Source organism: Hydra viridissima, unplaced genomic scaffold (genome assembly GCF_058129835.1).
Source record: "Hydra viridissima isolate aposymbiotic clone 2 unplaced genomic scaffold, HvirCarnegie_v1 scaffold_4, whole genome shotgun sequence".
In the NCBI taxonomy this organism is placed as follows: Eukaryota; Metazoa; Cnidaria; class Hydrozoa; order Anthoathecata; family Hydridae; genus Hydra; species Hydra viridissima.
The window spans coordinates 11464338-11486931 of NW_028324303.1; the positions used below are offsets into that span (position 1 = coordinate 11464338).

Below are 22594 nucleotides of genomic sequence, written 5' to 3' on the forward strand. Positions count from 1 at the left end.
ATATGTTCCAAAAGCCTATAGAAAAAAGGATTGATTTTTTGTATAGAAAATCTATACAAATTTTGTCCTGGGAGGAGACCAAAGTATTAGTAACTTATTGCTCCTATTTGGGAAAAAATGATGCGTATTGAAAAAGGAAAAAAAGGTCGTGGAGTAATCATTCTTCCAAGCGATCCGAATGCGTTGGTGGAAAAGCTTGAATTGAGTATTGCTGCTTGGCATGCTGGAAATACAGGTTCGAGAAATGAGGCTGTTGCCATTTGCGACGAGCTGTTGAGTCAAGGGGAGATTAATAAAGAGGAATATAAATCGTTAATGAAGACTATTGATAAAATTATTTAAAAAAAAATTGTTTTATTTAAAAATGCTTATTTGTAATAATCGGAGATATGTGAAAAAGAACGTTGTTGGAGGAGGTGGTATTGTAGACACGATTAAAAATTTCATAAAAAGAGCAGCTGCTTCAAGCATGACAAAAGCAACAGTGAATTTGCTTTAAAATGCTGCAAAAAGCGAAATTGGACGAGAAGCGATTACAGCTGCAAAATCTGCTGGTACAGAGTTGGCTTTTTCTGCCATCTCCGCTGCTAAAGACGTAGCCATTGATAAAGGTAAAAAGACCATTGAGAAATTAAAGACTGGTTCATCCATTCAAAGCAAGAAAATGTCAAAAAAGAATGCGATTCGAATCCAAGACTTAGTTAAAATGGGAAGAGGCATGAAGATAGCCTAAAGTATTCCGAAATTCTGGCTTCCGAAAGTTCCGAAGTTCTGCCAAAGTTCTGTTGTTGCAGGGGAAAGAGTTATTCATCCAGGTCAAGCCACCACCATTCTTGGAATGTTGAAATATCCTTACGGATTTCAGATTACAGATGGTTTGAAGCAAATGTGGTTTATGGACGCATCAAATCTTGTTGAAAATTCAGGATTTAAAGTTAGACGAGACCATTTGTTTGCAGACACTACATCCGTTGGAGCTTTTTCGTTTAAAGTTCCGTTGAAGCATATTTTTGGATTTTGCGATACCTATGACAAAGTTGTTTATGGGTTCAGACACACCATCATCTTTACAAAGAAAGAATGCGATGATGCGATTTACAGAGCGGAGAGCGTTAGTGCAGGAATGATTAATCTTAAAAAATTCAGGCTTTATATGCCTCGCGTTGTATTAGATATTTCGAGGAAGACTGATTTCATGAATTTAATGGCTAAAAAGATTCCCATTCAAGTAACTTATAAATCAAACAAGTGTGAAAGACAGTTTATTCCAGCTGGTCAAACAGAATTTACCTGGTTGCTTGGAAGAATCACAGACAAAATCGTTTCAAGATTTATCGTGTTTGGACTTCAGACGAACAGATCTTCCAGTCAAACTGTTAATCCATCTATATTCGACCATTGTGATGTTAACAATTTTTACGTGACCGTTAACGGAATAAAGTATCCAAATTACAATTACGACTTGAATTTTGGAGAAAAGAAAGTGGTCATGGCTTATGTTATTGTTCTTATGTATTAATTCATCTAATCTATTAGATGAATTAAAACCGCACAGGTGGTCAGGGGTTGTCTAGACGGTGTATTCTTTGTACGAAGACTGTGCACCAGCCTGTACAACATGGGCATATGTACCAGTTGTACAGGCTGGTGTACATTTGTGCAGTCTCCAGGTTATAGTGATGCAGCTTGTTAGGGTCCACTTTCTCATTGCTGGAGAGGATACAGAGGGTAATGTAAAACCTCTTCATCAGCTCTTCATCAATACCTAGAATCTCTACTGACTTTTGGTATCCCCTTAAAAACCTCCTAGCAGTATTGCTATTATTGAAGTTTATAGATCCTCCTGACTTTGGAACATCAATATTGATACCAAGACCAACCCTCAGCGCAGCTTGAACCTGTTTTTTTTTTTTTAGTTTTAGTAGTTCCTTATTTCCATCCTTAGCCTGCCACTTCTAAAAATTCAACATAGCCTGTTGGCTATATGAAGGAAGCACTCCATGCATGTTATCCACAAATGAAAGGTGGACAGGCCATGTTTAAATTTAACATCTGAAAGATTTTCCACAATTCTATAAAACTTCTCCAGGTCATTCAGGTTGGAGCTGCTCAGGCAGTAGATGCTGCAACTTGTAGTTGCGTCAATCACTGCACTAAGATTGATGGCAACTTTTCCATCAACCATGGTTTCCTCCAGCTCATGGTCGATCATGAATCCATCCAACCTTGAAGATGGAGCCTAGAACTCCTTTAAAATGTTATACTCCTTCACCACGACATCTTTGCTCTCCTATATGTATTGAAACCTGATTGGTCTGCAATAGAGTTTGGAGGAGGGTTTTAAGTTTGTCCAGACAACGTTATCTGCCTCCTTGCTCCAGATCTGTAGGGGAACCAGGCAGGTGAGGAACAAGGACTCTTTTAGTGCTATGCTGGCTAGCTCAACATCCTCAAATACCATCTGTTTATTATGTGTTTTTCGTCACTTTAAAAACAAATTATAACTATATTATATTTGATTTACCTCCTTCAGTAACTTCCATCTTCTCCTCTATCTCCAGCTCTTCCAGCAACCAGTACCGATTGTCCATAAAAAACTTCTCCCGCTTCCTACCAGATATGGTCCAGCGACAATTGAACCTCTTCAGTCAAACCTTGGCAACCTCTTGCCCAAGTCCAATATCCTCCAATGTCCTGGTTTTGGGGGGTTTTGCTCACCCCTAACCCACTGTTGCATGGCTCAATCTTTATAAATAATTTATATTTACAAGATAAACTACTTATAAAAACTTCTGTTTACTGATTGGTCAACATCATAACAATATTAAAAATTGATAAAATTAAATTAGGTGAAAAAATAGAAATAACGATGAAATAGGATGATTAATCGACTAAATTGACTTTTAGCCGATTAGTAGGAAACTCATAGTCGATTAAATCGACTAGTCGACTTTTAGTCGATTTAGTCGAAGTCGGTAACTACACTAAACAAAACATTAATGTTAGTTTTGATGTTTTGATGTAGACTTTTATACAACCTTATTTTTTTGTTTGATGTGCTATTTCTATGACCACAACTTTTCGTTGTATTTTGTAAACTTTTCAAAGATTTTAATTGTACTTCAGTTAAAAATGATGTTTTTTATTATGGTTTATAGCTAATAAATAACTATATAAAATCTTCTTTTTACTGTATATAAAATCCTATTTTTGCTATTTACTATTTTTATTATTTACACTGATTCTGTGAATATATTATTTTTATTATTTACCTATTTTTATTATTTACACTGATTCTGTGAATACTTTAAATTACGTTAACCATGTAGAAATCGTTTTTTTACGCCGCATATACGTTTTATTGCTTGTAAATAGTTAAGAGAGTTTTAAGGGAGAAAGCACATGTTAGATTATATAGCAAGCTCGAAGAGCCTTTTTTAGGAACATCACAAAATGTGTTAGAACCCATTTAGTTGCGAACACCAATACTTTCCCTTGGAACGTTTTGAGTTCAGAAATAAACTACCAAGCAAATTAATAGAAAAAAGTGAAGTAAAAACCAAATTTCCTAAGGTTCATGAAACATCTTTCTTTAGTTAATAATTTAGTGCGATCTTTTTAATTTAGCTTGTTTTTTTTTAACAAGTAAAAAATGACTTTCTTTGATTGGACAATTTTTAATCTGAGCTTTTTAAAGTTGATTCTGGTTTGAAATAAAGTGATAATGTCATTAAAAATAAGCAGAAACAAGATAAAAAACTCCACTTGCTTTTTTAATGAATGAGGGGCGATTTGCACTTTTTGCATGAATTGTTTTTCATTAGAATACTTTTAATGCTGGTCAGTATACAAAAGACGTTTTTTGAATATATTTCATCAGTTCTTTTAAAAAAAGTTATACCATCTAAAAAGCTCTTGAAAACTTAAAAAAGTAAAAAGTGCTATAGCTGAGGAACATGCGTAGAAAAAGTTCGCTATAGTAAACCACCGCCATTCGCTGGTTAATTTGAATAATGAGATCTGCAGTAGTTATTGGTATACGACGTAGACTTTTCGCTCTCTCATTGCAGCATCTTTGTGTTTTGTGATGTATATACTATTCTCTCTTTCTCTCATTCATACATTTTGTTTGCATTGGTGCATACAAAAACAAATCCTTACTTATTTTACTTAAATCTTAAAAACTTTGAGAGAAAATAAATGAAATTATGTTTTAAAATCTAGCAAGCCATGGTTATTAATGTGAGATTTTATTTGTCATTTTATAAACTAAATTTGGTAGGCTAACATTGGTGCCAAAAATATATAAAAATTGTTGCTAAATTCAATTTGTTCGTGGTTTGAACATTTTTTGACCTCAGTGCTAAGGTACAAAATAAAATTGTTTAAGACAATCAAGAAACAGTCTCTAAAGTAGTACAAAACAATCAACAAACATCTTTCTACATCTACGTTTATTATCAGAAGAAGCATAGCATTTAACAATATGATCAAGATTTAGCAACTCTTTGAAAAAAAAAAAAAGAATTAATTTTGTAAATATTGTTGTTAATTAAGCAAAACTAAGGGATGTTTTTTAAGTTTAGACAGTAGTTTATTGTTATCACTTTTGATAAATATCCCCATCGATTTCTTTTAGTTTTTGTTTTTTTTTATTTGTCCAGCTTTTAAAGCTATGGGTTTGTACACAAATCAATAATATGAATTGCTTCTTTTCCCAGTAACTCAATCCCAGTGAAGTCGTAAAAATATTTTAACAGTTGATGTACTGTCTTATCAAATCTTTTCCTGAGTTAGACAAACTTTCCAACGGATACCTGAGAGCTTCTTCTTGTTCCTAAACCCACAACAAAAATGAAACAACTCCTACTTTCGGAACTCTCTTTATTTTTCTTTATGAACACTTTTTAGCTATTTTTTTATTTTTCATTGCTTTTGATTCATTGTTGTAATCCTGGTAATTTTAAGTTACTTGTCAGCTCCTGAAAACAAAGTATAACTATGTTCCTACTTATGTTTCTAAAACGTCAGCTTTCTTACATTTGACGGCACTTATAGCATCCTTGCTTTTTTGATCAATTTACTAACTCTCTCCACTGACCCCTTAAATAAGAGACAACAAGTAGTTTGTTCTTGATTTGCGGAGTTTAAGGTTGAGGATATCAGACGTTTTACAAAATTAAGGTAAGTTACTAAAAAATAGTTTAAGCTTGATTTATAAAACGAGTTAATGGCACAATTCTCAATCATTTGTTCGGCATATTTTTCTTTCACCTTCTTCAGGTAAATAAAATCAAAATAAGCAATAAAGCATGAAAAAAAAAAAAACCCAACGTCCAGCTGAAGATGTGTAATGCAAAGCCAATTGCCCAAAAACGTGCGCAATAAGCAAAATATTGCAATTACATTCTCGCTTGATTCACAGTTCAATTAGAAAATAAAGCTTTCTAACTGCAGTTACATCGTTGAAACCAAATTTTGTTTGTATTTTACATGTTTTTAAAGATATTTAATAAATTACCAAAAGCAGAATGGGGAGCTGTCAAAGTGTTTAAAAGCTAGCCACCTTGAGTAGATTTTTTTTTATTTGATTTCAATTACAATCAATTGTAAAAAACGCAATTATTGGGTAATAATTCTATAATAATTATTTTTTTACTATAAAGAATAGAAACAATCTAGGCAATATATTTTTGAACAAATCTGTTTTTTTTTTTTCTTACATACATTTATATATATACCTATATTCTGAGGTTAAATTTAATTTTATAAAAGATTTTAAAAAATTTCAAAAACTAATCTAAATGTATCAAAATACAAATTTAAAAAATTCATAAAAAATGTATCAAAAAGTAAATTTGAAAAATACATGAAAAATATGTATTAAAAAAGAAATTTTAAAAAAGTCATACAAATCAGGAGTTTTTAGACATTTTGGAAAAAACATGTTTGAGAGTCTTACTTATATTAATAAAATTCTGATTATAAATTCATTAAAAATACATTAAAAAACCAAATAATATTTTAATAAAAGCTCCAAGTTCATTTCTAGTTATTTTATCTACCTGTTAAGAATTTATAAAACAGTACAATTATATCCACTTTTTGGCAATGACCACCAGCTCTCAATAAAAACAAATTTAATTGTTTGATGTGAAACTTAAAAAATTAGGAAAGTATTATTTTATTCAAAGGAAAGCACACACATCTAGTTCTTTTTTAAACAAACCAAATATGCCAATACCATTAAGAACATTATGCTTAATTAAACCTCTAACATTTGTGTAGTGCTTTTCTTGTTCTTCTAGGCATCGTTCATCCCAACTCCAATCATAATACTCAAATGCAAATAGAGACTGTTGAAGTGAACATTGGTCAAACTCAGCGCAATAAACGTTTGGACACCATTGAAAACCGATCGCTCTACATATACCTTCTTTTATCCTTTCATTAAACATAACAACAGATGCTTTGTCCATAGCATCCACCACACGGTTTGGAATCAGATGTCTAGAATGAATTGCAACTCTTGGAAAAGGAACCTTTTCTGACTCTGGAAAGTTATTTGATGATTTGCCACCAGGATGCATTTGAATTCGAAAAGAATATTCATTGTAATGAAACCGATAAATATAGTTACACATTATTGCAAACTGACACAAGCATCCATCTACACCACCTCCAACTTTCAAAACAGCCTCACCAAATACTTCTGAAAAACTCTTTCCATGGAGTTTCTCAATGTGCAAGCGCATGGCAACCAAATGGCTCACTTTAATTGTTACTGGGAAATAAGACATGCATATCATGAGCTGTTTTACTTTCAGCATAAATTCAGTGCATGTTTCATAATAAACATTACCTGCAATCCCTACAACAATTGGTTTCTTGTTCTCAAACAAGCTCTGCGGAGTAACCGGTGTTGTGAAAAGTGTATCAGTGTCAACAAAGCCAATGTATTCTGCTTTTGTATACAAATCAGGATAAAAGGCATCATAATACATTCTGAAACGCTCAGAAAAGTGGTTTTTGCCAATTGCAACAGTACTTGGTTTCTTTACATAAACAACTCTAGGAAATGGCCACATGGATGAAATTTTTCTACCAAGTATGTGGTCTTTTCGTATTTCAGCATTTAGCACGATGGTTAAGTTGTTAAGTTGTGGGGGCCAAAACAGTCTTAACCCTTTAAGGAACCATCTTTGATAGATCCAAAACCATCTGGGTTCAATACTTGACAATCTGATGTTTAACTCAAAACTGGGAATCGAATCCCATAAGGATATCGCATTTTGAATTCTAAAGTCGTCTTTAGTTTTAACTTTCAGTGAATTGTTTTGACCACAATTTTTGGATTTAGAAATTAAAGTGTTTTGAATAGAATTTTTTTCACTTTTGTAGTACCCAACGAACCAAAAAATCACACACACTTGTAAAATGAAAGAGAAAGTAAACCAATTGCACAGTGCTCTAACTTCACATTTGCTGTACATAGCGAAGTAAATTGCTTTAGTCGACTTTTCAATAAAAGGGCTGTTACCGAGCCATCCTCTCGTAAAATTCGGTAAAATCGAGGTTTATCACCCGGACATGGTGAATACTTCGCAGATTAGCTCGGTTCTTTCACAAGAAAACACGTCCACCTCACTGATCTCTATAATAATTTTAATGCAAACCTTTATATCAACTAAACTGGTCGAAAAAAAGAGTTAATATTTTTTCTCATCATGGATAGAATCAGCTTACTTCAGCTCAGATTTCTTGCTGATTGCAAATCTACTTTTGAGTTAATTGTAGCTTGTCTTATTCCGGAAATATCGCTTTAAATATTTTTGCTAAATTTCCCATATCCAGAAACAGAAAAAGGGCCGGGGCTGGTAAAGCATAAGTTACCTCTCATACTATGGTTAGTAAAGAATAGGGTGGTAACATTTTTTAAATTTATATGACCACGGTACTACGGTATGAGGAATGGTCTAAAAACATTATTTATATCGCTTTTATTTAATGTTTGATCGAAAACCTCATCCACCAAGTAAAACCTACTTTTAATATTTTACCAATCGTTTACCATTGATAACAACAGTATTATTCAACAATAATATTCTAGAGTGAACGTCTTGTTGTTGGATATTTCATATTTAGAAATCACTTATATATACATACATACATATATATATATATATATATATATATATATATATATATATATATATATATATATATATATATATATATATATATATATATATATATATATATATATATATATATATATATATATAGGCAATTCCACGCAAGTGACGGTCGTAACATTTGACGCTTTTTCAGCCATTAAAAATTAACCAAGAATGGTATTTACATGAAAATTTCCAGAAATGTTAAAAACTATTATTAGTTTAGTATGCAAAAGTTAAATCATTCAATTGTTCAACTTATTTGATAAATCAACTTAATGCAGCGTGACGGTCGTAACGCTTACTTTTTCACAAATCTAAACAAATAAACTTTGTCAATCTTTATGCAACCATCTACTCAGTGAAAGAAAAAATCCTTTGCTGTGTTTTTTAACTACACATTGAACTTACTATATGGTGAGTTTCATAGATTTTGCTTGAAGTTTCCCGAGAATTTTATTAAGTTTTTTGTCGTGACAGTCGTAACTGTGAAGGTCTTAACGAAAAAGCCAAAAATGAAAACCAACAAATGACGCAATGAATGACATAGTAAAAGCTGAATGATTATAAAAACCAATTAAATTATGTTAAAAAATATGAATTTTATAACCTATATTCTGTTGTAACCTATCAGGCTGAATATTTTATTCATGATGTTTCTTCAATACTGGGATCGTTTTATTTGGAGTAGGCAACAAACGCTTAATGCTATTTATGCTCCCTGTTTTTTTTGTTTTATTAACTCTATTTAATACAACTCAATGTTTTAAGGAGCCGGGAATCCAATATAGGAAAAAAATATCTTAGAATAGTAAATTTTTTTTATTAATATATAAATTTTAAAATTGTTCCGCAACCCCATCACAAAATATTAGAGAACTATGAAACCAAAAACTTTCTACTTTTTACTTGCCAGAAATGCATTTTGGTAATATTTGTAACGACTTTCACTTCTTCTATTTTATCAGCTATTAAGGCCCAGCTTAGATTAATATCGTCTGTGTTGATAAAATCTAACCTAAGGTTTGCACCCATTTGATGCTAAGAGAAAGTCTTTAGCGTTTAAGACGACCACTTCACGAGATTTTACGCTGTTCCAAACATATCGCTTTAATGAGCCTCCTACTCCATCAACTACTCCTTTACCGTGAGAGGTAGCAAAAAAGTTCCATTCTATACTTTGAAAATGATATATCACAGAGCAATGTTGTATGAGTTTGGCCATCTACCTATTTTTGAATTGAGTGCATGGACCATCACTCCATAATATAACTTTTTATATAATCAATGCAATAGAGGTCAAATATTTCACTCAACTATATAGTAGTGGCGCGTTTTGTTTCATCATTATCGTCGGATATTATTACAACTGATTTTGGCTCTAATTGCTAACGATAGATTACAACTGTAAATAAGATAATAGTTGACTGCGACCAATAAGCAGCTTAAACAGCATCCTGATAACCACATGTATAGTTTTGTGAATAATCAAAGTGTATCAAAATTTGGTCTGGTTCGAGATTTTCTTTTTGACTGCAATATTGCTCAGACTGGTGCTTTTTAGTGAGATGATGCTCAGTAAACTCTAGTAAATTGTCGCGGAAATGTTTAAAAATACCTTTTATGTTTTTTTTAATGTTGGCTGAGTACACAGCGATGATCTTCTTTAATCCATCAGCTATAGGTGATTAAGGTATCCGTGTCTCCGTTTTCGGGCAAAGAAACTTTCAATAGTTTACTATCATAGTTTCATTAGTTACTCAAAGTTTCAAAAAAAACTTTAACAAGTTTAGTAATAAGATGAATAAACAAACTTCAAATTAAACAATAAACAAAACTGATTTATATTATAACTTGGTTAAAACGATGTAAATCGTTTGAAATGAATTAAATCGTTTGCGCTTAAAGATTTTTTTTTTAAGTAAAGAAGCCGTGATGGAAAAACCAGCATATCGTGATGGTCGTAACGTACTTAGTAACATGTTGAAATGGGCATCTAAAGCACTTTAATGTTTTTTTTTTTGAAACGATGATAAAGTATGTATAAGTATCTTTACTTTTACCATGGTTGCAGTTTTAAAAAGTTTGATACGAAGCATAGAAAAAACTTTTCGACTTTTTTTTGTGACGGTCGTAACGTCTTGTTTTCATTAATATGCTCTTCTTATAGACCTAGTTAGAGTTCGTTTTTATAAAAAAATATTATGTATAATGTTTAATTTTGCCTTTTAGTCAAACTTAGAAGTAATAGTTATTTAAAAAAAAAGCACTGAATCTTTTTTCAACGCTTCACAACATGACTATATGTAAACGTCAAAAAATGCTCATACAGCTGCGGACAAAACTACGTGAACAATTGCAAATAGTTTTTTTTAATGAAATTTTCAATGTCTTAAAATAAGTTTATAGTTTAATACTATATATGGTTGGATAGAGCGTTTTTTGCTCTGTAAGACTGTGTAAAGTGTATTCTCTAATAATTTGTTTAAAATTAAACATATCTAAATGTTCAAAAAGCATCAAATATTTTGCGCGACAAAACCACGTGAACGATTATACAAACGTAAAAGAATAATTTTACTAACATCAACAAATAATAGTTTCTAAAAAAAAACAAACATTATTATTTAGTTGCATAGCCTTTAGAATCGATAACGGCCTTGCACCGTCTTGGCATAGATTCTACAAGAGTTTCTAGTAACTGTTTTGGTAATGCCTTCCATTCATACTGTACGGCTCGAAAAAGTTCATCCGGTTTTTGAAATTTGCGACCTCCCAAGCGTCGCTCAACTTCAATTCATAAATTTTCGATTGGATTTAAGTCGGGAGATTGGGCAGGCCACTTCAAAACCGTTATGCTATTATTTATGAGCCAATTTTTTACAGTCAAAGCTGTATGTTTAGGGTCATTATCATGTTGATAAACCCAATTATGAGGCATTTTTTCTAAAGCGTGTGGCAACATTTGATTAGATAATATTTCCCTGTACTGTAGTTGGTCCATTATACCGTTTACACGGTACAACGGACCAATTCCAGCCCAGGAGAAACACCCCCAAACCATTATATTGCCACCCCCAAATTTTACAGTTCCTATTGTATACTCTTTTGCAAATCTTTTACCTACTGGACGCCTAACATAACCTCGACCGTCGCTGCAAACCATGTTAAATTTACTTTCATCCGACCACAAAACTGTTTTCCAGTTTTCAACCGTCCAGTTTAAGTGATCTTTAGCGAACTGTAGGCGATCTTTGACGTGCCTGGGCTTAAGGAATGGTTTCTTTGCAGGTCTGCGCCCATAAAGACCTCCTTCGTTTAAACGCCTTTGAATCGTTCGTGTGCTTACGTTTTCCATGCCTGTTTGCAGACGAATTTCAGGGGCTGTCAAATGTGGATTCTCAAGAGATTTTCGCACAATTTTTCGATCAGTACTAAAAAATAAAATGTTAAACATTAAAATTAACATTAACATTAATATTATTAAGATTAAATATTAAAAAAAATAAAATTAAAGGAATATTACCGCTTATCCGTAATACGTGGACGACCACCTTTCTTAACGATCTTTTTGCTCTTTTCTCGGTGTATAGTTTTATGTATTCCACCTTTTGAGATCTTCACATGAGCAGCAATTTGCCCAATGGACCATTTTTCTTCTTTGCGCAAACGCAAAACCAAGCTTTCAATTTTTGAATCAGTTTGACGAACCATTATAGTTTAATTTTTTTAATTTTTTGATGTTAAACAGAATAATCTTGAGAAATTTAAATGATTGTAAGTTCTTAGAATACCAAAACCACATGAACGATTTTTAAAAGCACTGATTTCGATGTGAATATAATATAATTTGCATCAAAAATGACGCTTTTATAAATCGTTCACGTGGTTTTGTCGCGCAAAATATTTGATGCTTTTTGAACATTTAGATATGTTTAATTTTAAACAAATTATTAGAGAATACACTTTACACAGTCTTACAGAGCAAAAAACGCTCTATCCAACCATATATAGTATTAAACTATAAACTTATTTTAAGACATTGAAAATTTCATTAAAAAAAACTATTTGCAATCGTTCACGTAGTTTTGTCCGCAGCTGTATAACCCTTACAATTTTAAAAGTATGTTATTGTATGATAAAATGATTTTTTTAACAAATTTTTTTCTTAAAAGTATTTTTAAATAGCTGGAAGATAAATTTAATGCAGTTATTATATGTCGCCGTAAAATTTTTTTTTTTTTTTTTTTCCTCTTTTACGTGGAATTGCCCATATATATATATATATATATATATATATATATATATATATATATATATATATATATATATATATATATATATATATATATATATATATATTTCACAAGCGCAGTTCCCTTAGGGATGAGAACGTGTGAATCGTAGCGGTGTGTCATATTCTAGCGAAAGTAAAACATGATTGCATGCTTAGTCGAGCTAATAAACATATTATTGTAATTGCTGAATTTCAATGGCTTTCAAGTGATGAAGTAACAATATTGACAAAAATTCTCGTTCTTTGACTGGCTTTTTCAAATCTTACCAGACTTCAACTACGGAAAAACATCCCATGTATAGAAGCATCGTTGGAGAATTACTGCAAAATAGCTATGAAAAGTGCTATAATTGGCTGATACCATTATCTTGCAAAAAACGAGAAGTGTCGGAAAAGCAGATTTAAAATGATCGCGGAAGAATCAGAGTCTTTGTGGATCAAAAAATTAAATTTCCCTGTCATGAAATTGAAGTCTTTGGTAAGAAGAGTTGAAACTTTAATATCTGAACACAACACCTTTGTAAAGCGCCCTAGTCAGGAAGATGAAAAAGTAACTTTTCCTGGTATATTTGCTGGTATACAAATGGAGAGTGGCTTAGCGGGGAAGATAAGCAGCTGTATGAAAAGCATGTCTTAAGTGGCGGAAAGGCAGGATGCACCACGTCAAAATGCGTACCAATACATCCCTGTAAAAAAAAAAAGGAGTCCTGTCAGTCCACTATGTCATTCCCTAATTCCTCGGCAAAAACTCTCTCATCAAGCGACTCAGAAAACAACTCAGACACTAACTACGACGAATCTTACGAGCTACCTGAAAAAAAGAATATTATCTTGCCACACCATTCAACAACTGTTAACTTAGTCAGGAATGTTAACATTAGCACCAGGAAGGTTTCTGCATTATGCAAGCAGAACAACGGCTGTAAATACTGGCAGGAAAAATGGAGTTGCAGTCATTCTACAGCGTGAGCAGAAATTGCTTAATTTACCTGTGGAACAATATGTTGGCTGCTAACATCATGTTTTGGACCACATTTTAAAACACGTCACGGATGAAACCTTAGGAGGTGCTATTCGTTCTCCAGACATTGCATACAATTTCTTCGCTGATATTGTAAGGGAATATGGTTCTCTAAAAACAAAGTTTGTGCAGAGACCGACAAGATTGAATCTCCCAATTATTACATGGAGAAATGGCATGTTGTTTCTTTTGGAACTGGGACATGCCTTTCGCTATTTCCTCAGCAATTGAGAATTTTCGTACGTTAAGTTTCGTGGACAGCCAAATTTGAGTAATGCACAGTGGAATTCACGTGAAATCTATGCCATCCTGGCTCAAATGAAAAATCATATTTGTTTATTATTTGTGGAATTTGGCTGGACATTTGGTTTTCAAATCACCATTTTCAAGAAAATTCCTATACTAATATAGCAGAAGGTGCTCAAAATTATGAAGATGCTAAAAAGAGTTTTGATACCACTGGAGTATAGAACCCTCGATAATTGACAGCCAGCGCAGCAGCATTTGTGCTGAGAGGGTCATACGTTTTATCCAATCTTTCAATGGCATAACTCCTGAGAGCCTCAATTTACGCTTTAATTCAGTAACATTTATGACATAACATGTTGCTTCACTTTCAATAACATAATTACACTAAGAAAAAATCTTACATTTTTTGGTGGTTGATATTTTTGAAATGAAAACCAAAAATAAATATATATTTCCTCATTTCAACTTTTTTTCTCATAGTGTAGGACTATGGCCGTCACATTTTCCGAAAAAAAGTCGAAAAGTCACGACCCACCAGAGAACAATCTGTTGCACTTTTAAGCAGTACATAAGTACTTTTAACATGATAACTAAAAGCAATACTAATTAACAGTAATAACTAAAGATTTAATGTTAATAATCCTGCATAAATTTAACAGTTTAATTCACTGGTGTATGGAGGTAGGAACAGAAGTGCTACGTCACCACAGCTCCCACATTCATAGGGAACGGGCTTAAGGAGAACGAAAGACATTCTGGTATAAGTTCTGCAATTTTTTTTGTTTTCGATAGAATTATGATAGAATTACCAAAAGTAGAAAGCAGGTGTAAAAACTCTCAAACAGGTGCTAAATTCTTGTAGAAACAACAAACTATTTGGTAAACTATTTGAGCGGGAAGATACCAAATGAGAGGGAAAACAGTAGGTTTAGTTATTTTGCTTTTCATTTTTTAATTGTTAAAGAATTTTGTATGGTATCTCACGTTAAATAAGGAAAAGCAACTAATCGATAGGTTCTCGTTAATTTATTCTCTTCTAGCAATCAGTTTGAAATTTAAAAAAGAAATGAAACACTAAGCAGAAAGAAAACAGAAAGCTTGTTGCACACTTAAAGTTTAATCTGAGTAATTATTGAAAAATTTTATTGACTTTTTTTAACTTTTTAATTTTGCGTTAACTTTTATGATGATTTAGAATATGATTTTCTCAAAAGTTGTTATTAAATGTCTGAACATAAATCAGTACTCTTTTTTTTTTGAAGATGGCTAGTGACAAAATAATTCCTACCACATTAGTTGTAAAAATTATAATTTGATTGATAAAAGAAAACATTACGAGTCTTTTGGGATGTCTTAAACGCGTCCCAAAAAAGACATTTAGCTCTAGAACATCTTGAACGTCATAAAAGTAATAAACAATCAAATAAAGTAAAAGAAATAAAATGTTAAATAAGAATACAACAAATACCATGTGTTATAATTCTAATTACAAAATGAAAGTTTAAGTGTCATGAATGACGTCTTCAAAGCTGTTAGAAGGCAAATAGCGGGTGTATTTATAACAATATCTTCATGTGGTCTTCAGGCGCCTCATGGGAAATGGTGTATTGTAATTACAATATATCTTAAGGTGCAAATGAATATGCGCGTTGTATATTAAAAAAGAGGGTAAAGCTACAATTAAGCGGCCTAAAATAATTTATCGCTAGTTTTGCTCTCTCGTTCGTGGAGACTAAAAACATCTTAGAATAGTTATTAAATAGTTATTAAAAGCAAAGTAAATAAATTTAAAAGTGATTACCGTGGTGTGACCTAACAAAGTCCTATGCTGTAAGAAAGTCCTAATGTAACAAACGATAAATTTTGTGTATTATAAAATAATTATTTTGAAAAAATATTTTTTGTTATTTTAACTAAATGTTTTTGAAGAAACTTTCCATAAAAAAATTGACTGGATTGGTGGAGAATTCGGCCTATCAGAGTATTTGTTCTACTGAGATGTAAATAATCAATATAAGTCAATGCCATTTTGAACATTGCGTCAAAAATTGTATGGTGAAGATTTAGGTTTTTTATTGTAAAAATTTTGTTGTTAAAAAACTATTTTCATCAATTATGAACGTGGTATAAAATTTGCTCATGAACGTGGTAAATTTGGAATTAGCATGTAAAAACGATCGATTTACACGTAAAAACTAATATTTTTACGAAAAAGTTGATGTGACTTTGTTTTTTCCTCTTTTTTACCGTATACAAAAGAAAGTCCTAGCTTTACAAAAGTAATTTAATTTTTTGTTTTAGGCCCAAAAAGATCTTACATACCATATTCACAACAGGATATGGATGAAGCAATTGATAAAATAAAAAAGAAGACTATGACAATATATGCAGCATCTAAATTTTATAAAATACCTAAGACAACCCTTGTTCAACGAACACAAGGTCGAGCAAAGAGTCAAATAGGGCGTCCAACAATTTTTGATAAAAACATAGAGGGTAAAATTAAAAATTGGCTAGTTGATATGGCCAATGTTGGTATGCCAGTCACAAAGAAGTTTCTTCTTAAGGGCGTATCTATTTTAGCACATAAAATGAATCTTGACCAAAAAGTAATTGGCACTCGTTGGGCACGCAATTTTTTCAAGAGACATTCAACACTTTCATTTTGAAAGGCTCAGACACTTCCAAAACACAGAACAATTGTTTCCAAACAAGATATTAAAACGTGGTTCCAAAAAATAACAGAGTATATGGACAAAAATGATTTGTTGTCTGTGTTTGAGGATCCTAATCGAATTTGGAACTTTGATGAGTTATCTTTTGATCTGTGTCATCTATTAAAAATGCAATTGGACAAAAAAATAAAGGATTGTATAACATCACTGCAAATAGTGATAAAGAAAGTTTCTCAGTTATGATAACAGTAAATGCAAGTAATTTATTGTCACCACCTTTGGTTTTGTATCCCTATGAACGGCAAATTCCACCAGAAATTGCAGCTGACTTTCCTAAAGATTGGGTTATGGGTTAATCAGCCAAAGGTTACCAGATGTCCCAAACATTTTATGATTACATATCTGGACCTTTGATTGAGTTGTTAAGGAAAAGTAGTGTCCTATTGCCAATAATTCTTTTTTTAGATGGCCACAAATCACATTTGACCTTAGATTTGGGACAATTTTGCAGAGAAAATGGTATTGTAGTCATTTGTTTGCCACCTAATTGCACCCATTTTGCCCAACCATTGGACCGAGTTTACTTTCATGTTGCAAAAGATATTTGGGCCAACATAGTCACAGAATGGAGAATGCAAATTCTTGGAATTGCTCTACCAAAAAGAACATTTGCACTCCTGCTCCAGGCTGCAATTGCAAAAACACAGGAAAATCCAACTTTAACATGAAATGGATTTAAATGCTGCAGTTTGTGTCTTTTTTTACTAGAAAATTTGGACCTTACAAAAGTTCAGTTAAATGTACAAGAAAATGAAATTCGAAGGGATCCTAAATAATCCGCTGAAACTCTGGTTATAGCCAAACTGTTAAGTCCAATTGATAAGGTCAAAAATGATTTAGAAACTGATATGATATTTGAGCAATTAAAATCTTTTAGAGCCCATCGTAATCTTATGTATTGAACAGGTGCAATAGAACAAGAAGCCTTATTTTATTACTGGCAGAAGAAAATGGACAAAATAGAGGGTGTTGATGCCACAACTCGAGAAAAGAACATGGTTCTAGAAACGCTTTTAGAGGAAACTCCAGTAAGTAATGAGAACTTAACACAACCAGAATCAACAATTGAATATAATGAGACAGCTTTAGCACCAGTTCAAGGACCTTTGACAATGTTTTCGATTCAATATTTGTTAGTCCAGAAGAATTTCAGAGTAAAAAAGTACCAAACAAGCAACAAGAGTTTCATCAGTCATTACATCTGACCAATATATAGCTAGTTTAGAGGAGAAAAAGAGAGCTAAAGAAGAATCAGAAAGACAGAGAATTGACAAAAAGCAAGAAAGAAAGAGGAAAAAAGCTGAAAAAGAGTTTGAGAAACAGGAAAGAAAGCGAATTCGGCTAGAAAATTTGAAAGAAAAACAAGAAAAAGCAGCTAAAAAGTCTAAAACTAAGTAAAATTATATGTAGAATAATGGAAAGGAATTTTTAATTTTATATTATGTGTAGAGTTAATAAATCTCTGTCAGAAAAAGAAATGTCTTTAGTGTATTAGTCATTTTAATCTTCAAGAAATATATAATACTAAACATTAGGGCTTTCTTTTTTACTTATTAGGACTTTCTTTTATTCCAAACAAAATTATAGTACTTTCTTTTTGTCATCGCCTCGAACTATATTACAGCTTAAATTAAGACTTTTTTGAATGTATTCACGCCTAAAATAGGGTAAAACTGAAAATTTATTTATTATTCTACAATATTATCCAAAAGCAAGAATTCGAATTCATATGAACAGATTTTCATCATTTTTCCAGGATAAACATTTGTAAATTTGGGAACTTTTTTCGTGTAAACAAAGTTTCATCAATAATAAAATAGACCTGTAAGGATAATTTAAAAATGACTAAAAAAAGTATAGCGAAATATAAAAAAGCTTAAATAAAAATTTTTGTCAAGGTCTGGTGTCATTCAACTCCTTCATCAGCCTTAACTTTGTGTATTTTTTGAGTATTTTTTCCGATATGTCGCCATTTTTTGCCTCGACTACTCTATAAGCTCCATAATATATATATATATAATATATATAATATATTACTGCATGCATTATTTTTTAGCAGATGTATTTTCTAATTGGATTTTTTATAATTCATTTAATGATGAAAAACCTTATAAAAAGTTATTCAAGTTTATAATTATCTTACAAAATGCGGCCAGATAATTCATGTTTTCGTTTTTCATATTTCTTATATTATTTCATCTGTCATAAAAAGCACACAATAACCCATTTGTTTTTGTCAAATAAAAATTAGTTTATATATAGCTGGTAAATCATGTTATGTTAATATTAAATACTTAGATATTCTTGCGGTTTGCCATAAATTGGCTTCGTTAAATTCTTTGAAACTGTGACAAATTACTTTTTTCTTTATTGTATTTACATTCATTTTATGTTTAAATTATTTATCCTTAACTGTATATATTTCTGTTGTCAAACATAAAAAAAGAAAATTCTATAAAATTCATAAACTAGAAGTCTACAGCTATGTAATAGATGGAGTAGTTCCCTGGGCATGAAACCATTGTGCTCCAGGTAGCTACAAAACTAGTTGATATTTTGTATTATTTACTATATTTCTAGCTATACATGTACTAAAGTAGCTAAGTAAATGATCTCAATTTCTATATCGTCATTAGCGTTATTTCTTAAAATGTTAAGAATGTCTAGCTATATAAAATTAAGCTTAAAGCTTGGTTCTATTGGTGTTATCTTGAATAACTAAAAGGAAGTTGATGTGACTGGTTAGACGAGACCAAAAACTTTCGACGAATCCGACAGACTTTAATATAATTTAATTTCTATTGTTTAAAACAAAAGATTTGTAACAATGTGCAACAAGCATGGTTCGCAAAAAACAATAGGTTGCACGCCCATCTCTTATAGGTCCATGCTCTTATAAATTGAGATATCGAAAACTAGGACTTTCTTACGTCACACCACGGTATATTAGTTACTTTTTTTAAAAAAAATTTTGGAGTTGTGTACATTTTTTTAATAACTTTTTCTATGGTATTTTTATGATATTGTTATCATTTTGTTACTATATATTTTATGCATAAATTTATTTTAGATAAGTTATAGTTCGGTCGTTCACTATAATATTGTATATCGTATATAAATATATAACATAATAACTTAAAATCAAGCGCGCCGCATTGTTTTTATTCAACCTAGAACTTCGAAACATGCATAATGCGTGCATTATGCATGTTTCGAAGTTCTAGGTTGAATAAAAACAGTGCGTAACTATTATTATATTTAAATACATTTCTATAATTTTCACCGTATTTTTAAAAGCAAAAAGGTAACATTATTTTGGGCCACTTAACTGTATCTTTATCAAGAAGGAGTTGATGTTGTAAATAGTTTATTTGCAGTTCGATGTTTATACAAGAATAACAAGTTTGTAAAAACAGTGAAATCAAAATGGTGTCTCTGGGGAACCTAAAATAATTCCCCACATAAGTTTTTTATTTTATGTCTAACAGTTAAAACCATTCCGAAGCCAGCTATCCCCCCGGTTTGTCCAGCTATCATTTTAAAGGAGTGGCTAACTATTCATCATTTTGGTATAGCAAACTGATCTAAAGATTGGTGCATGATTTACAGATCCCTAAAAACCACATCAAACAAGACTAGTATATGCTTAACATGTATAAATCATTTCAAATCAAACAGTTAATTTGCTGCAAGGAAAAAATTGGTGGCAATTTCATTAAAATGTTGCAAACTAAAATTGTTCAACAAAAGTATTGATATCAGAAAATGAAATTAGTTTAATGACAAGCGCTCAATTTAAAAGATTCGTAACAAACTTATTCGTTGTCTTCACGCGTTTTATGTTATTTTGCGTACTTATAAATCTTCTATAACAATACTCAGTGTAATTAATTTTTAGAAGCTCGATCACATTTTAAATATTTTTATACTTTAACGTATGATTAAAAAATTAAAAAAAAAAGTTTCTGTTGAAAGTGATTTTAAACGTTTTTTTTTAAAACCTTAACAGATCGACCTCGCGAACTTTTCTCGTCTAATGGCGCATTTATACTACCGTCCATATTTTTACAATACCGTCCATATTTTTACAATACCGTCCATATTTTTACACACCGTCCATATTTTTTCGACTTTATAAAGTTCACAACGTTACTTACAAATGCATTAGAAATTTAAAAAATTAAATCACTTAAATTATATAGTCTTTATTACTATTAATTAAGGTCACCTGAATCAATTCCTTCTTCTAAAGAACCTCACACTCTATGTAACTTCTTGGTCTTCTTTTTTCTGTTGCAACTGTAATTTGCCGACCTCAAAACCGTATCCACACTTGCAGGTTCTTCTTTCCTTTTAATAATTTACCTTTGAAAAGGAAATTTTAAATCTTTTTGCAATTTGTCTCGTTGAGTATCTTTCCACAACGTAACAAGAAATCTCCATTTTGCTAAAATTTAAAAATTGACGATCGAGTTTCTATTGATCAGACGCGTTTACTTTTTTTTTTTCGCACTTTTTAACTTAAAAAAGTGAACAAATAAAAATAACAAAATTACAATAACTCGCGAACTTCACTATTGCAAAACTATACCAGAACTAAACTTTTTGAAAATAATACGAAGGAATAGTTAAACGTTTAAGTTTCTCAGCATCCGCAACCTTAACATAAACATCGATGTGGAGAACCGTGTGACTTAACAACGTTTATTTGAAGAGTTTTATTTAACGTTTATTTGAAGAGTTTTTTAAACAAAAAGTAAACACCCACTTGAGGATAATACGAACGCTTATATTGTTTAATTTATATATATATCTTTTTTCCCATGTTTACATCACTATGATTTACCAATGTTAGCAATTTAAAATGAGCAATTTTATATGAGCATATTTAAAAGCAATTTTTTAACTTTGGTTTTGGTATATACTCGGCATATGTCAATTAATTGCTTTAATGGCACGACTTAGTTTTAAGTCAAAATGTAAAAAAGAGCATAATATTGTCTGATACATATTTACAAAATGATCGGGTTTTCTAAAAGTAAAATAAAATTTTTAGGAGTTCGACTCCTCTTCAGTGCAGAATGATCAACAGTAGTAGAGAAATGCCGGTTCTGGCTCATTTTCATTTTTCCCAACTATTTATCGCGCACTAACTTTTTAAAGTGCAAGATTCTTATATTTTTTACGCATGGTGTGCATTTTGTGATCTTTGATTTCGGGCCATTTTTTCATTACGTGCGGTGATGTAATTATTTAACGAGCTCAACTAGAGGAGGTTGAGAATAAGAGTCAAAGCTGCAATTTTTTATGCCCGTCTTAGTACCATCAAACCCAATTAAATCCGTTTGTGCTAGAGTCCCCCGTGTTGATAATTCCGCATTCTTTTCTACTTACCTTTTTTGGAAGCTCATCCCTAGCAAAAACGCCTCTAAAGTTTTTTATTTTCAGCTTTTTTACCGCCTTTATCAAATGAAAATTCGTTAGAGCCTCGTCAGGCAAAACAATTCCTTCAACATCAATCATTTTGTTATTCATTTTATTTACATTATTGTGTTGTTTTTAATCTGTAATGTCCGTGAGCCAACGTGTGAATTCCGTCTTCTAAAACAATTCTTTTATCGTCGTCAGCGCTGAGTGCAACTTTATTAATTTCTTCGGTGTAAATTTCATGCAGATGGGAACGGATGATGTTCATTTTCATTAGCTTCTGATTTTTAGTTATGAAGCAGTTTTTGAACGATCATGAGTGATTTCTTTTTGACCCCTTTGCATCTTTTGTGTTCTTTTTTATGGAGCTTGTAAGAGTACAATTTAGACCGAAGCCCAACAAGTTTTTAAATCTGCTTTCCAGCGGTTTCGTCTTTAAATAGGGAGTTTTGTCACGTGACATTTTGTCGCGGAAAAAAAATATATCGTAAGTTTTTGAAAAACTTCGTCCGAAAAACGCAACAAATGATTTTATGTAGGTGTAGAAGAATAAAAACCCACCCATGAAAATAAATAGTATATACGTATATATAGATGTTATTTTTTTTAGAAAAGGTTGCACTACAATAATTTTTTTGGGGACGTCGTATTGCTTTAGAATTGATAAAGATATTTAATTTTAAATGTT

At 31.5% G+C, this 22594-nt stretch overlaps 1 protein-coding gene and 1 pseudogene across 4 annotated transcripts; one reads left to right on the plus strand and one right to left on the minus strand.

Moving 5' to 3' along the window:
• Window positions 1-511: 511 nt before the first annotated feature.
• LOC149889902 (uncharacterized) lies at window positions 512-21173 on the minus strand. 3 transcript variants are annotated; one of them, XR_016451371.1, is made up of 3 exons: window positions 21036-21173; window positions 20708-20926; window positions 512-2745 (listed from the first exon to the last, which is right to left on the minus strand). XR_016451371.1 is itself a non-coding variant. In XM_090083649.1 (3 exons), exon 3 carries the CDS (start codon window positions 7491-7493, stop codon window positions 6189-6191), a length of 1305 nt encoding a protein of 434 aa, XP_089939775.1. In that variant the 5' UTR covers window positions 7494-7654; window positions 20708-20926; window positions 21036-21173; the 3' UTR covers window positions 4577-6188. The 3 variants fall into 3 exon arrangements, 1 of the variants encoding a protein (XP_089939775.1); XM_090083649.1 differs by lacking the exon at window positions 512-2745 and adding an exon at window positions 4577-7654; XR_016451372.1 differs by lacking the exon at window positions 512-2745 and adding an exon at window positions 12554-13160.
• On the plus strand, window positions 15762-17935 carry LOC149889903 (uncharacterized; annotated as a pseudogene). The gene is made up of 2 exons (XR_016451373.1): window positions 15762-15932; window positions 16046-17935. The product of XR_016451373.1 is annotated as an uncharacterized LOC149889903 (transcript).
• Window positions 21174-22594: the final 1421 nt, after the last annotated feature.

Bases quoted from the DNA above. Each gene is read 5' to 3' on its own strand.
- LOC149889902 (XM_090083649.1), bottom strand. From the start codon at position 7,493: ATGTACAGCAAATGTGAAGTTAGAGCACTGTGCAATTGGTTTACTTTC.